We start from the raw sequence: 15,222 nt of genomic DNA, 5'->3' as shown, positions 1-15,222 counted from the left end.
AGCACGTACATTTGTTGACAGTCCACATTGGTTGCCATGTGCTCATGTCATCTAAACATAACCATGTGCTGCATCATCCCACAATGTGCATTTGTTAATATCACAGTAGCGCCATCCTGGAGCATAAACAGCTGATGGAGAAGAATACCTAATAAGTCATAAGTAGACGTGGATGACAAAGCGGCACCATGTGACAAGTTGGGATGAGAATGTGTTAGTATTTGACAAGGTGAGAGTGAGACTGGGTTGGTCTTAACAACTATTGGAAGGATTATCATGAAATTTGCTGCACATATTAAAATACAAATACTCTGATTTTCCTGATTGTGAAATGAACTGACAAGCTGGACATAAAAAATGGTACCTTCGAGACAGACGCCAGGAAGGATACATCGTAGTGTATTATTTCAAATATACTGAACCTTGCCATAAAGTAGGCTATTGCTATAGTAATCCTACAGCTCCTATAGTAATCCCTCTTTCATGCTGAAGCCAACCACTGTGTCAGACTCTTGTTAAAATCTTATCAGGAGAATGGTCACAAACACATGTTGATAACATGTTGATTCAGAGGAATCTCTGACGCTGTTTTATCCCGTCTTACTGTGTCTGTCTGAGACGGGTGAAAATGTCTGGGCTTAGTAGTGCATAAAGGTAGAACTATTGCATATTTAGGGCCTCAGCTGGCCCAGCCTTGGGCTTATTTTCTGTTTCTCATACTTGAGATAAATGCGGAAATATTGACTCTTCTCTTCCTTGAATCTGTGTTTTTTTCCCCTCTGCAAATCATCTCTGCTTCTCTCTTCCAAATCCTCAATGGAAGTGCCATCATTGCGTTGCATCCTCCTCCTGTTCCTTCCCCTCTCCATTCTTGGCCACTTTCCATCACTATAATTTAAGCAGTTTTGAACGTATGATGGTTTTAGACATACAGGCAAAATAAAAAAAACAATCCATTAAAAGCAGAGGGAAGGGAATTGAAGGAGAAAGGAGCAGAAGTGACGCCGGAGCAGGAGAACATCAGCTTGACACTAATGCAAAAATTGATGTGGACATTTTCACACATCATTGCAAACGCAGTCACACGCACATATGCATGAGCAAACACCCTCATTTACAAACGGGTTGGGACCCCCGATTTGGCTAACCTGTAAACAAACACGCTCATATTTCTTCACCTCATTCCCCTGTGGAGGGGACAGTATAGATAGCTGATAACAAGAATATGGCAATTACATTCATCAGTGAACAGGTGGTGGGCGTTTAGTTTTAATGGAAAATATGGGTGGCTTGTATCAAAAGGTTGTGCAGGTCATTCCAGGCTTTTAAAGGCACTTTTTATTCTATATGTGCATTTATACTTTCTAAATAACCTTTCTGTCTTTTCTGTGGATCCTCAACATAAACCCACTGAATCCACTGTAAGATACATAACAGTATCTCACAGTGCCGGCCATACAAACAACAGATAATAAGAGCTGTGCACCAAGACTGAGCAGACTACTGATGAGTGAAGGGAGGAGAGAATACATATTTGTAGTCAATAGCTACTCAGGGAATACATGAGTACTGTACAAATAACTGTACAAAACATATCAAAGGGAAAGAGTAATGTGCTGCACAATCAAGAAGGAAATCTACAAAAAAAAAAAGCTGGAGAGACAGATGGGAATTCAGTGAGAGAAGTACATTTAATTGCAACCTGCTAAGAGTTTTCTTAAATTAATTCACTGCCTCTGCAACAGCCTGTCCGGTCTGTTCTTCAGGAGCAAGGCTGAGTCACCTCCATACCCTCTGAGCCTCAGGAGAAGAACGCTGCCGCAAATCTTCAGCTGCAGCTGCTCAGCGGCCCTGAGAATGGACACAGTGGCCGCACGGTGACCAGGTGCCGAAGGCTGTAGCAGACATCATCCTCGGGGGCCTCCGTCCAAGGCGAGCCACCTCACCCAGCAACGCAGACCGCTGCTTCCATCGTTGAGGAAGAGACAAAAGTGGGGATGTGCCAGGCCTCAGAGCAGACTGAAACTGGCAGGTGAAGGTTGACGGGGGGAAGCAGCTCAAATTCTCAGACATTACAGTGCGGATTGTCAGGTCAGACATTGTGCCTCTGTCTGAAACAGAGGGGGAGGGGGCATTTGCATTCTTCAGCCGCCTCATCTGGAGAGACAGTCAATCAACAAAACTTAATTGGCAACAATTTTAAAAATCATTTGCCATTTAACTCTCTATAATGTGGCAGAACTAGTCAGTTAGCACATCTGTGAGGCTGAACCGAGGCATAATTAGCAAGTTCTCATTACAAAGTCGTCAAATACCACCGCTTTGTCAGTGATTTCGCCATAAGGTACCGACACCAATAGAGTCCTTTTGCGGCAGCATGATATGCTGCTGGGTGGCTTCAGTTTGTAATGTGTCCGGACAGAGCATTTAGTAGTGTTTTTATATGCCGGCCCGTACTCATTCAGAACTCGTAGAATAGCGCCACTCTGTCAGGGCTTATAGCATAAGTGCGCAACACCAAAAGGCACCACTCACATCTCCTCTCATTTTAGATCACTTCACTTCCTGCGCTTGTCTTCTCCCACTAGGTCTGATTGTCTCCCTCACCCTGACTACTTTCATCTGTCCCTCACTGGTCCTCCAACCTGTTCTCACTTCCCCAATCAGTGTGTCTCTACTTATACCTGCCCAGTTCCTTTGTTCTTTGTCAGTTCATTTTTGGTTGGACTTCTGTTGCCTGCTCTCCTGTGCATGCCTGCTTTCACCTTCCTGATTGTGGGACTGTGAGCTTTTTGAGATGAATCTTTGAATTCCTCCAGCTGCCTCTTTTGTTGTCTGCATTTGGGTCCAAGCCTGCTACCTGCTCTCCAAGACCGTGACAGTTTATACCATAACACGATGCAGAAAAGGTGCATACAGATTTGCCGGAATGCAAAAAATGATGTGACTGATGCTCAAAATGTTCTTGCAGAGGACCCCCAAACCTCCTGTTTCATATGTCAACCCCCAGTGTCTAAACAAAACCTATGCCATTGTTTCTAAAATGAACAGAGGGGCAGGTTTATTGGAATATAGCCTAACTGTTCGCTGGTGGAAACCACCCAAATGGCAGAAGAAGTAGGCAAAATTATCACAACCCGCCCAATTTAATAAAAAGTAGCCCAATCTGGCGTTACTGCCAATAGATACATATTACCATCCCTGGAGCAATGCTGCTAACATGTCTAAAAATATCAAATATGCTCTGATTCCAAAATCTCCAACTTGTGAAATTTGAATTTGCTGCTTTTCTATGATTGTTATATTACTGTAGACTGAATATATGAGTTTTGTTTTGCTTTTTTTATACTGTTGTTCGAACAAAACTCATTCAAAGACTGGACTCTGAGAACTGGTGGAGGGCTTTTGACACTTTTTCTGACCTTTTATAAACTAAAAAATAAGTCTGTTAATCAAGAAAATAAGCAAAAGATTGCTAATATAAACTAATATAAACAGAGAGTTGAAGCCGGGATTCTCACAAATACGCTGTATATTTTCTATATTAGTCTGAAAAACCATCGACTGGGATGTCATTGACCCTTGTAGCTGGAGGCCAGATCAAACAGTAAATTACAGGGAGTGATTACGACGTGACTTGGCCTGACTCTCAGTAACCTCATACTGCAGCTAATCATGCAGGTTTCTGCAACTGCATGAGCTGTATCTTACCTCGGATTTAACAGAAACTGATTTTGATGAATAATGTAAGACATCGTTCCCAGGACAGCTGCCCTGAGGAACCACAGACCTCTGACAGCCCAGAGAGCGCTACATTTATCCAGTCTGGTGCACAAGAGGTTAACGCAGATGTTTTAGTCGAGGAGAATACTTGTCAATCATGTATTGTACATCTTTTTAAAAGTGAATACCGACTGCCTATTCAGGGCATGAGCGAAAGTTTGCAAAAAAAGCGACATGAGAATTTGTGCCAAAGCAAGAAATATGGTAAGTTTGTGTCAATTAAGGTGAACCCAGCAGTTCTAATATGCACCAGCTCTCCATACAGGCAGGGGCGGATATAAAACAATGGGGTCCTGGGCTCAGATACTCCTAAAAGGCCCCACCACCTCAGGTACAAGACACACAGACTTAGTGGAGTTTTTGAATCTCTTTGTAGTTTTAATGCATCTTTTAACATGTCTCTTTGTTTTCTGTCTCTTTAAGGTATAATTTTGCCACTTTTTGGTCTTTTTGTGTCTCTGTAGTATTATTGCATCCCTTTGTGGTCGTTTGTTGTCTCTTCAAAGTATATTTGTGAGTCCTTGTTGTTCCTTTTCATCTCTTTGAAATCATTCTGTGCCCCTTTGAGATGTATTTGTGTATTTCTTGGTAGTTTTGTTTAGTTCCTTTTCATCACTTTGTGGTCATTTGGTGTTTTTTAAGGTATATTTGTGTCTTTTTTTTGGTTGTTTTATTTCTTTATAGTCATTTTGTGTGTCTTGGAGGGTCATTTGAAACTCAAGGTATATTTGTGACCTAGTTGTAGTAGTAGATTTGTGAATTTTTGTAGTCGTTTTGTGTCTCTTTGTTTTTCTTTGCATCTGTTGCTGTCATGTTGTGTCTCTTTGAGGTATATTTGTGCCATTTTGGTTGTGTTCTGTTGCTTTGTAGTAACTTTGCAACTCTTTATGGTTGTTTGCTCTCTCTTTGAGATATGTATGTGTATTTTTTGATTGTTTTGTGTCTTCATAGTCATCTTGTGTCACTTTGTAGTCCCTTTGTGGTCATTTTTGTTCAGTAATTCAACCAGGCCTACAGAGTCCACAAGACAGGCCTCCACGACTCTCAGGACTCCGCATGCTACCTAGACACAAGCCGGTGCGTGCTCTACCCCCTGGGGGACGCTTTGGTTGGGATGTCTGATGTGCATCAGACAAAGTATAAACCTAATTAACTGCGAGCTAAACATTCGTGCTACATTTAATAGTCCCTGAGAGCTTCTTTGCATTAGCTTATTTAATTATATTGCCTCTCTACTACCTGTAATGAATAATTTACCAGTCGGACATAAATGTTTTTGCCGGGAATAGGGATCCAAAACTGGATCAAACGAAAGTGCAGTGCATCAGTCAGGCATCAGCAATGTATTATCATAAAATTTCAAAGTGACACAATAAAGAACTGCAGTGTGGATGTTGTAGAAGAGGACGAGCGTTGGTACAGTAACAGAGAGCGGCAAAGAAAAGAAAACTGAACAAAAGAGGAGAGAGGAAATGAAGGGGAGTGACAGTGACAGCAACATAGCTATTTGAGATCACTGACGCTACCTCATCAAGACTTTTACAAGTCCAAGACTGTTAGTATGCATCTGCGCATGTAAAAGCTGACACTATTCTCTGTATTGGCAGGAAGATCCCGTCGGTGTGTAGCTCCTTCTCACCATCTGTTCCTGGCTAGACTGCTGCTATCTGTTCTTATAATATCCTGTTCGCCTCTCTCAGTCTGGGTGGGGTGCACACGTCTTGTATCTGGGTTATTTCCTATTCTTTGTCATCCATCCTTCTATCTGTTATTACAGACAGCCATTAATCCTCCACTTAAACAATTAATTTTTGTGTCCTGTTCAATAATACTGGGGACAGCCAAGTTACACTCTTACTCTTCATGCGACAGTGCTCCTTTCTCTCAAGTCTAGGCAGGAATAGAGACCACAAATAGCCCTCCGCCTTACTCATCCTGAGAGCCTCTCAGAGTCACACAAGGCCACTGTGGATTGAGACAGGAGTCCCAAAACATATCTTTCTCTCCTCTCCTACGTATCTACCAAAAATAAAGATAATCAGCACTTTGAGTTTGTTGGGCAGAAGTGGGTTTCCAGTTAGGGCCAACCAGAGGGCCTGTGAGAAGCGTGACCTTATCTAAATAGCTTCACTGTTCATTAAGCTTCTAGAAAAGCACGAGAGTTTTCCCAGGAGACAAAGACTACGGTTACATGCACACCAGTATTCCTCTATTATTCTGAATGTGATAATATTCTGAATTTGATGCCGGTCATAAAAACAGCACATTCCGTTTAGATATTCCGAATCAGGTCGTTTTACGAATTTAGCATTTTATGATTAAAACATGGGATATGCTGGTATTAATCAGGTTTTGGAGCATTGCATGGGCATGTATACAGCAAAGGAATATGTGTCTCAACTGGGGTTTTCGCTGCTGATTGCAACACTCGATCTCTCGTCTGTTTACGGTCCACTCTATACGTTGTCATGGACAACATTGTAAACAAACTAACTCGCAAACAGTTTGCAAAGCTGTGGGGTAGAGATGCATGCAAAAGAAAATCCCTCATATCTAGTCGGAAGAAGAAACAAACCTGCCTTTAAACTTTATGAAGGACTCAGATCAACAGATTTTTGGATATGCACAAATATTGCCGTACCGACCTTTTCAAGAAGGTGAATGAAGGAAAGAGGGAGTCCAATGAGTCCGCCACCAGCGGGAAACTGTGAAAAAATCCTGTTTTGATGCAAAGAAGCAAAATGACAAGCAGCTCTGGCTGTTCTCCATATTTTGATGTGATAAGTGACATGCTGGGGCATGTTAATCAGAGTATGCATGGTTGCATGTAAACGGGATTGTTTGCGGAATATTCATTTTCATTAGACATATAAACAGCTTAGTAGGAATATTGTCTTTTTCAGTGGTACTGGACTTATGGTGCCAGGTGGCCCTCAAACCATTTTCTCATTCACAATAAAAATAAAGTGATTCATATTGGGAATTGTTATTGTACTTTTACTATATATAAAGTGCCAAAGTGCATAAAACAGCATCAAAACAGAGCTTGTTTATTCAAAAAGTGCCAGTGGAGGATGCCCCACGCCATCTGACAGAGGTCCTAGCTAAGCCATTAATGTCCCCAAATTCTAGAAACGACCTAAAATCAGACAAATGTCCTGAAATCCTACAAATGTCCTAGAAACATTCAGAAATCCTAGAAATCTCTTAAAATCCTAGAAATGTCCTAATAATCTTAGAAACATTCTAAAATCCTAGAAATGTCCAAAAATCCAAGAAGCTTCTTAAAGTCCTAAAAACATCCTAAAATCCTAGAAATCTCTTCAAATCCGAGAAACATCCTAAATCCTAGACACATGTATGGGGCTACAGCGACTGGCCCCCGGTCTCCTGGCATTTTGCAAAAGTGGCACCCAAATAAGCAGTATCCTGATCTACATGCATCACAACCTAATGGCTGACAGGTGAAAATTAATACCTAGAAATACATGTGATTACATGCTATGCACTCTGGGAACTACAGAGAAAAGGAGTGAGAACAGTCTTCAGACAGAAATGTGTGTGCATGTGAAGATGTGAAGATTCAACACTTTCTTGCTGTTTGCATCACACGCTTGAGTCAATGCTCAAATAAATCTGTCATATATGTTAATGTACACAGAGGCATCCATCTATCTCGCCTCACAAGTCTTATCAAGACATCACGCTGATTATATTTAGTGGAATAAAATCTTTTTTTAAAGATGTTAAATGTATTGTTTTTGTTGTCAGCATTTTACCAAACAGAAGAGCTTGGAGAGCACCTTTTTTTTTCAAACCTGTAAACATAAATCAGGATCAAAAAAGAAAAAGACAGATCCAGCTTCTTCTTTTTCTATCCTGTGTCTTTCTGCTCTTCACTGTCAGTGTCTAGAGACCAGTGTTGCTTCATGAGTTCACTGATTAAAAAGCATAGTGTATGTCTCTTTCTCTCTTTTGCTTCCTCTTCACAAGTACTCACTACTGGGAGGCATAACACAGATATTCTCTCAAAATCTAGACAGCCTCTCTCTCTCTCTCTCTCTCTCTCTCTCTCTCTCTCTCTCTCTCTGCCTCTGTCTCCAATTATCTATTTCTGTCTTTCTCAACCAGCCCCCTATATCTGCCAGTAACATTTTCAGCCCACACTGTTAGTACAGTGGTTGGCTACTTTCTTGATGTATCTAGATTCCAAAGTCTCTTCTCTGCCATCTCTGGCCGTCTGTTTTTCTTGCATGTTACTACTTATCAATAATTGCGAGGCACACAGTAACACCCAGACGAGATGGTGAACAGGGTCAAGCATGAGAAAAGACAGAAGCCAGGCGAACGTAGAGAACAATTAGGATGCTGTCTTTCGCATGGACTTGCTGCTGCAACAGAGTTATGTAAGAGCACAGGCATGTGTAACCACACACCACTCACACACACAATACACAAATATACAGTCTCTTCTTACAATCTTACAATGTGTTTGTCTGTGCCAACACAGTTTTATGATGGGATTCAGAGTCATACAAATACATTATTTGAATGTGCTCTAATATTAATGACCCTCCATGTGACAGTTACCAGCAAACAACATCATGAATGTCTCAAAAGTGCCTAAAAAATTGAGCCCTTTTTTTAGACTTTTGTAAATTGCTTTTTCTTTTTTTTCATAGACAGTTTAAAACAACTTTTTATCTGGACTTTCTTTTATTTGCATGCACAACCTCCTTTTCTGAATTATGCAGTATGAACAAATGCAATATTAACAAATAAAGAGTAACTTAACACCAGACTGAAAAGCTTAGTGTGGCTGCCCTTCAGTGTTTCAAGCCTTTTTCACCTGAGACCATACGCAGGATCACTAATGGGTGTGGTGAGGACCTCGGCTCTGTTGCACCTGTAACCACACCCAACAGTGATGCCATAGGTCCCCAGAGTCAGCCTGTACTTCTTCTTTATTTTTATGGCTTTTATTGCCTTTAATTGACAGGACAGTGTGGCGTGAAATGGGGAAAGGGGGGGCATGCAGCAAAGGGCCGAGGCCAGATCCAAACTGGCGGCCACTGCGGCAAGGACACAGCCTCTGTACATGGGGCGCCGCTCTATTCACTGAGCTACCAGGCTACTGTACTTATTCTTAACTCATAAAATAGCACAGCTTTGTCAGTGCTTTTGATGTAAGAGCAGGATGCCAAAAGGAACCTTTTGCGTGCGCTTGAAACGCCGCTGGGCGGTGTCAGGTGTTATTATACACTGGCGGACAGCCAGACGGCACATGCCGTGTCCACCCTAAACGCGCATGGGCAGTGTCACTTCAGAGCGCAGCCGGGCTGAGACTGTCCCGCGCTCATAAAATGAGGCAGTGTGGCATCAGGTTGAAATGCTGCCAGTAACAACATAAAGTAAGGAGGGAGAGGTGGACAAGAAGAACAAACCCGGACTTTGATCTGGCAGTCTGGTGTTCACTTCTAATGCGAATGTGATGTTTTTTTCCATACCTACCCATGTGCCTCCTTCCACTAAACCTAAGCATCTGTGACTTTGTTGCCTAAATCTAACCATCCATGCCAGCATGTGCGTTTGTTGACATCCCAGTGTTGTGCTGTTGCTGCCTCAACACAACCACGTGCAGCGTCATTCCACCATGTGCATTTGTTGACATCACGGTAGCGGCATCCCAGAATGTAAAGAGCAGATGCAGAAGGATACCTGACCATAATATTTGGACGCGAAAGTCCACTGCAAAGGTGTGGTATGTGACGACTTCGGATAAGAATGTGCTGAGTGGACAAACCAGCTGCCAGGGTCATTTCTAACTTTTAGCAGGCCCTATAAAATCCTGAAAATGTTTTGTCCCACTATTTCAATTATTCATGAGTTGGCCGTCACACTAAATCTGTAATATATTTTATATGAATATCTATGAGATCAAATTCTGCTTTTTTAACATAGAAAAACATTTTTCATTTAACTTGGCTGCATCAAAACAAATATGTTTAATTGGAAAATTTAATGATTGTAACTGATAGTAACGTGTAAAAACAAAGATAGTTAGTTTAGAGCCCTCTGTCTGTCAGTCTGTTATCACAGAAATTATGGTATGCGCCCCAGATGCTGCCATTAGTCTGTTGCTGGCCAGCAGTGGGCCGCCATCAAAAGATACTTGCCACCGAGCCTATCAACTGTTCAGGGGAAAACCCTGAGAAACTGTATGTTTCGGTGTAGAGTGCAAGGACAAACAAAGTGTTTTGTCATTTAATTTGGAGAGCTGACTAGTTGTCTGTTAAAGCCGTGGCTTTAGAAAAAAGGACATTCCCATAGTGATACAAAAGCACATTTTGGTTATTTTATTTACAACTCAACAAACCGACAAAATCTGCTGACGTGTCTCAACATGACGTCTTCATCAGAGGAAAAAAAATGTTTTTGTTGATTCTTTGATTTCAAATTGTACACCACGAGGGAAATCATTTTGACATTTAACTGAAACTGAAATTCATTCAGCCTGCTCAACACGCACAAACCCGTCTCCCTCTCTGCGACACATTGCATCTTCTTTTGGCCCTCCCTCCAGTCTGACTTTTCTCTTCAGCTATCATTATGATGTGAACGTCTATCATATTCCTCTTTGGTTGTAAATATGTGTGCAGCTAAGTAGAACAGAGCAATAATTCCCCTTTCATGGCCTTAGCGTCTCGTCCCTTGAGTCTCTAAATCTAAGTGGCTTGCTTCCCAACACTGTGTCTCAGAGTTAAACAGGGAATACAACTACCTTTGTCTCAGATTTTATTAATTACTGCTCTGTCTCTCGCTTCTCTTTCTTGCAGCTTGTCTCAAACCACTAATAAGATTCCAGCCCATTAGTTATGAACCATAACATAATTAAACATTTCCCACTGAATCTGAATACTACTAATATTAAGCAATTATCTCCAACTGTTCACGTGTCGGACTAATAATGATTCTCTGCTGCACCTTGCATTGAGGCCTACTTGACACCTGACATTTACACCTGCACCACTTTAGAGAGTATCTCTGCTTATGCTCCACAATGCAGCCTTTCCTCTTATTCACCACACGTTTTATCAGATACAATTCACTGTACTCCTCTAAAGAAATACACAATAACATCCTGTAGAGAGCAGGTTATGTAGTCTACTCTTACTCAACAGATTTGGACAGCCTGATCAATGAGCTATTCAGAAAAACATGGACCTTACATTGTGGCATCAAATTTAAACCCATTCACTGACATCAACACAAATGAGGCTCAGCTCACTAGAATAAATAATTGCAGCATGAAGAGCTGCCAACGTTTAGATTCACTGTCTTTTTATGAGTCATTATGTGGCAGCAACCAGAAATTATATCCTGATGACGTCAAGGCGAGAACCCATATCCGAGCCACACATACAGGAAAACTGAGCTACTACTGACTAAAACGGTAAAACTCCACAGATATCCCTCCACCTTCTAACCTGTTTATTTGTGCAGGGCAGCGGCGGGGGTTAGAGCCTCTCACAGCTCACATTGGGCAAGAAACAGGATGAAATCTGAACAGGCTGTCAGTCTATCGCAGAGTTAACACTTGTAGACAGGCAACCATTTACTCACATTCACACCTGCATCAAATGTACAATCTCCAGTTTAACTAACGTGCACCTTTCGAGCCATGTTAAGAACAGTGTACTTGTATAATTCTGTGTTCATTTACATTAATTCAGAAGGAGACTCAGTTTTTATTGACTTTTAAAGATATCCAATTGAGTTCTCTGCAACGAAGTATGCAGATTTTAAAGGGATAGCTCACACGAAAATCTAAAATACCTACTTTTCCTCCTACCTGTGGTGCTATTATTATATATTACTTTTTTCTAACTTTATATTTTATTTGTTTTTACAAGTTTTCAGGTAATTTTCTTGGACTTTTTATTATTTTCTTTTAAGTTTTAGGTAATTTCTTCTTTCATTGCACATTGCCTTTTTCCCATATTTTTGAAAGAAAGAAAGAACCAATTTCCTCAAGGGTTAACTTGAAAACATCTCACAGAATAAGGGCGTGGTGAAGGCCTGAACACAAGCTATATTTACAAAGCTTTCACCTTTTTTTAGGTTATTTTGGGGGGAGGCATCTTTTCCTTTTATTGATAGGACAGGTTGAGGTAGACAGGAAAGCTGGGAGAGAGAAGGGAGAATGACACACAGCAAAGGGCCACAGGTTGGACTTGAATTCGGGCTGCTGCAGAGGCCCGAGCCATTTGGAGCGCGCACTCTACCAGGTGAGCTAGAGGTCACCCCAAACCTTCACCTCCTGCTAACCAGCCTTGTCTTGCATTACAAAAGTATGCAGTTGAACCAACCACAGAGCTGACAGAACAATGGCTGAGCATCTGAGAGACTAAAACACAAAAAAATAGTTTATGAGGTGTATATGATGGGAAAAAAAAAACAAATTGCAAAGAATAATATAAAAAAGGCCATAAAAATATCTCACTGGAAACTCATTAATGCAATATTCACAGGAAAAAATATCTGCTCAAAATGAATCTGAATTTTTCACAGAAACTTCCTGCAGTTTTTGCATTTACTATTTGGGTTATTTTTTTACAGATTATTAGTTATTCTGTGGCGATATTGTTATGCATTGAACATAATATGAAATATGCATAAAATATGTCACTTAGTCAGCAGTTGTCAGTTTACTCAGCAGTCATCAGTTCACTCAATGACAGAGAAGGGGACCCTTAAGGAGAAAGTTTAGGAACCACTGGTGTAGACTACCCTAATTTAATGCAACGTGACAATTAACGCTTGGGGCTGAGCATATACATTTTCTGATAATGAATCTGAGCTATTGATCTGATTCAGTTTGACACAGCAGACAGCCTGTAACCATAAAACACCATCTGCTCCAGTTGAGGGTTTAAGCGGTAAAACAGGCTATAGCCTTAAACATTAAAGAACTTCAGGCATCTTTAAAATGTCACACACAATAAGTTTCACTGTTAACAGCTGTTTGTCAGAGTAACAGATTTACTGTAAAGACGGATAAAAAAAAACCAGTCAGCTTGCTTCTTTTGGCACAAAGTTTTTCATTATTATTGTATTACTGCAGTGTTACTGTTTCTGTTTCATCATCACATCAGTTTTATGGAAGATATTTACTTCATGAAATAAATGTAATTTGAAGTGAATGTTTACCAGAGTATGGTGATGTGAGCATTTGTAAACCTAAAAAATATTAACATCAGCACTTCATACTTTTTAATATCACACACTTTAATTATTTACTGTATATTTCATTGAGATATTTTGCTCTACTTTTTTACCCGCTGGGGAAATCAACTAAATGAGGAGATGTTTCCTGGAATTTCTATTATCATTATTACTACTGGCTGCTGTAATGCTGCAATTTCCCGTTGTGATTAATCAAGTATTCCATCAATCTACCACTATATTCGTTGTTATTATTATCTGTAGTGGCAGCACTGTTATCACTGGTGTTTATTATTATTTTTTCATTATCAAAAAGTTGCTTCAACTGCATTTACAGAAAACTTTTACACCAGTATTTTTTAAAATAAAAAAACTGAGTGCTTCAGTGTGGCTGCTGTTATGTTTTTCACCTTTTCACCAATGCTTTTTGACTTGCACACCTCTCTCTCACACATTCCCTCCCACTTTCAGACTCTCTCTCTCTCTTTCTCTCTCTGTCTGACACACACACACACACACACACACACACTCACAAACATATGCACCTGTCATGTAATCATGAAATCACTTCTAGTTGCAGATGGTGACTCATCTTTTGTCCCTGGTGAACCCATATCTGGCAATGAGGTCGTAAGACATTTTGATTTTGGATGAGGGACGATGCAGAGTGCCACTGAGCAGGGCGCCACTCACCACACAGGGAACTCCTCACTGAACAGCATGCTTTACAGCTGGTAAAAACAAAGATATTAGCCGGCCATAAAGCTTGACAGCTGCGCATAAAAAAAAACAAAATACTGTATTCCCTTGCCAGCAATATTAAATCATTATCAGCATGCTGCTCGGATGTGAGTTTATAGAGAAACACTTACTTTGGGGTATAGCGTTCTCAAAATTTTAACTAAAGACAATAGGCGTCTGATCTGAATCGCACTGCTGATACCTCACTTATTTTACATTTGCATGTGCAGTTGGAGTGTTTTTGAATATTGCATGCAATAAATTGGTGATACAAGTCTGCAGGTTATGCATGCCATAGACACACTGTCCATAAAATGATGCTGAACATACTCCATGTGGGTGTGGTGGACACAAGTCAAGTCCTATTGGTGTTTATTTAACAATGTATAATAAGACACAAGCTGCGTCATGTCGACAGACAGTCAGAGGCAAATCTCCTTCAGCATCAGGTGTTAGTCAGTGACCTCGACCTCAGTTCAAAGATTAGGAGTTAAAAAATACAATGCATGTCTCTGGTAGAGGCATCACAAGCTATTTACTCCATCATTACTTATCCTGATGGAGGGGTTCGTGTCATTACACACCGTCTGCTCTCTAATTCTCCCCTCCGACCACAACGGAGGACACACATCCGTGGCGACTCAATTACAGACAACAGTGCAAACACACGCACCTCGCAGCTACACCGACACGCTGCTCATCAATATGACCGAGGATGGATGACCTTGTGCATTTACGCTCAGGTCACCTCGTGCGAAAAACGACACAACAAGTGCTCAAGTGACTGTCTCTCACAGACAGTCCCCACATTGCCACCTTGGGGTGTATATGCAACAGCCCTTCTCGCTGCCATGCAAGGCTCTTTTTTTGGCGAAAGGCAGACAGGCAATAACAGAAACCATCACATCTTGTTGGAATGACCCCCAGCATCATTACTTGACATCAACATGACACACTCAAGGGCATCTGGCAACCAACGCGAGAGCTTTGAACTATACAGAGGATTAAACCCATCCACCGATGGCCGCTGAAATCTTTGGCTCACCTTTGCTGTTATCTTCTTCTCTGTTGAGATGCATGACTCTTCTTACCATGTACTCATTTAGGCTTTCTTGTAGCAAAGCTGCGCTCTTTTTTCCCCCTAAAGAGTTTCTCAAGATCAACTCTTATTCCAGCGTGTGGTTTCCTTTTTTGCCCGCTTATTGTCTTGTTCGGCTGGCACGCATGGACGCGCCTGCACTTGTGCGTCCTCCTCCTCCTTGTTGTGCTGGATGGAGCAGGTAGTCTAGGTGATGTTGGGGAGTCTGCGTGTAATTTGTGCTCTCTCTCTCACTTTCTCCCGCTGTCTCTCTCAGTGTCTTTTCCCCCTAAGCCCAGAGTCGCTCAAAGGGATGGTCGCAGCAGAAAAGGTTTTAGGGAGGAGACGGCAGGCAGACGGGCGGGGTGACGTGAAGTAAGTCGGTAGGAGGTCGT

At 41.3% G+C, this 15,222-nt stretch overlaps 1 protein-coding gene across 1 annotated transcript in view; it reads right to left on the bottom strand.

Moving 5' to 3' along the window:
* LOC121944010 (synaptotagmin-7-like) overlaps nucleotides 1–14,828 on the bottom strand; it is a 134,690-nt gene extending 119,862 nt beyond the window's left edge. Inside the window, exon 1 of the mRNA XM_042487660.1 lies at nucleotides 14,795–14,828. Within this exon, the coding sequence (XP_042343594.1) occupies nucleotides 14,795–14,828 (34 nt within the window). The remainder of the gene's footprint in view (nucleotides 1–14,794) is intronic.
* Nucleotides 14,829–15,222: the final 394 nt, after the last annotated feature.

This window comes from Plectropomus leopardus, chromosome 1 (genome assembly GCF_008729295.1).
Source record: "Plectropomus leopardus isolate mb chromosome 1, YSFRI_Pleo_2.0, whole genome shotgun sequence".
Taxonomy (NCBI): Eukaryota; Metazoa; Chordata; class Actinopteri; order Perciformes; family Serranidae; genus Plectropomus; species Plectropomus leopardus.
Note: the sequence above shows the minus strand (reverse complement) of the source record. Positions and strands in the feature narration are given on the sequence as shown.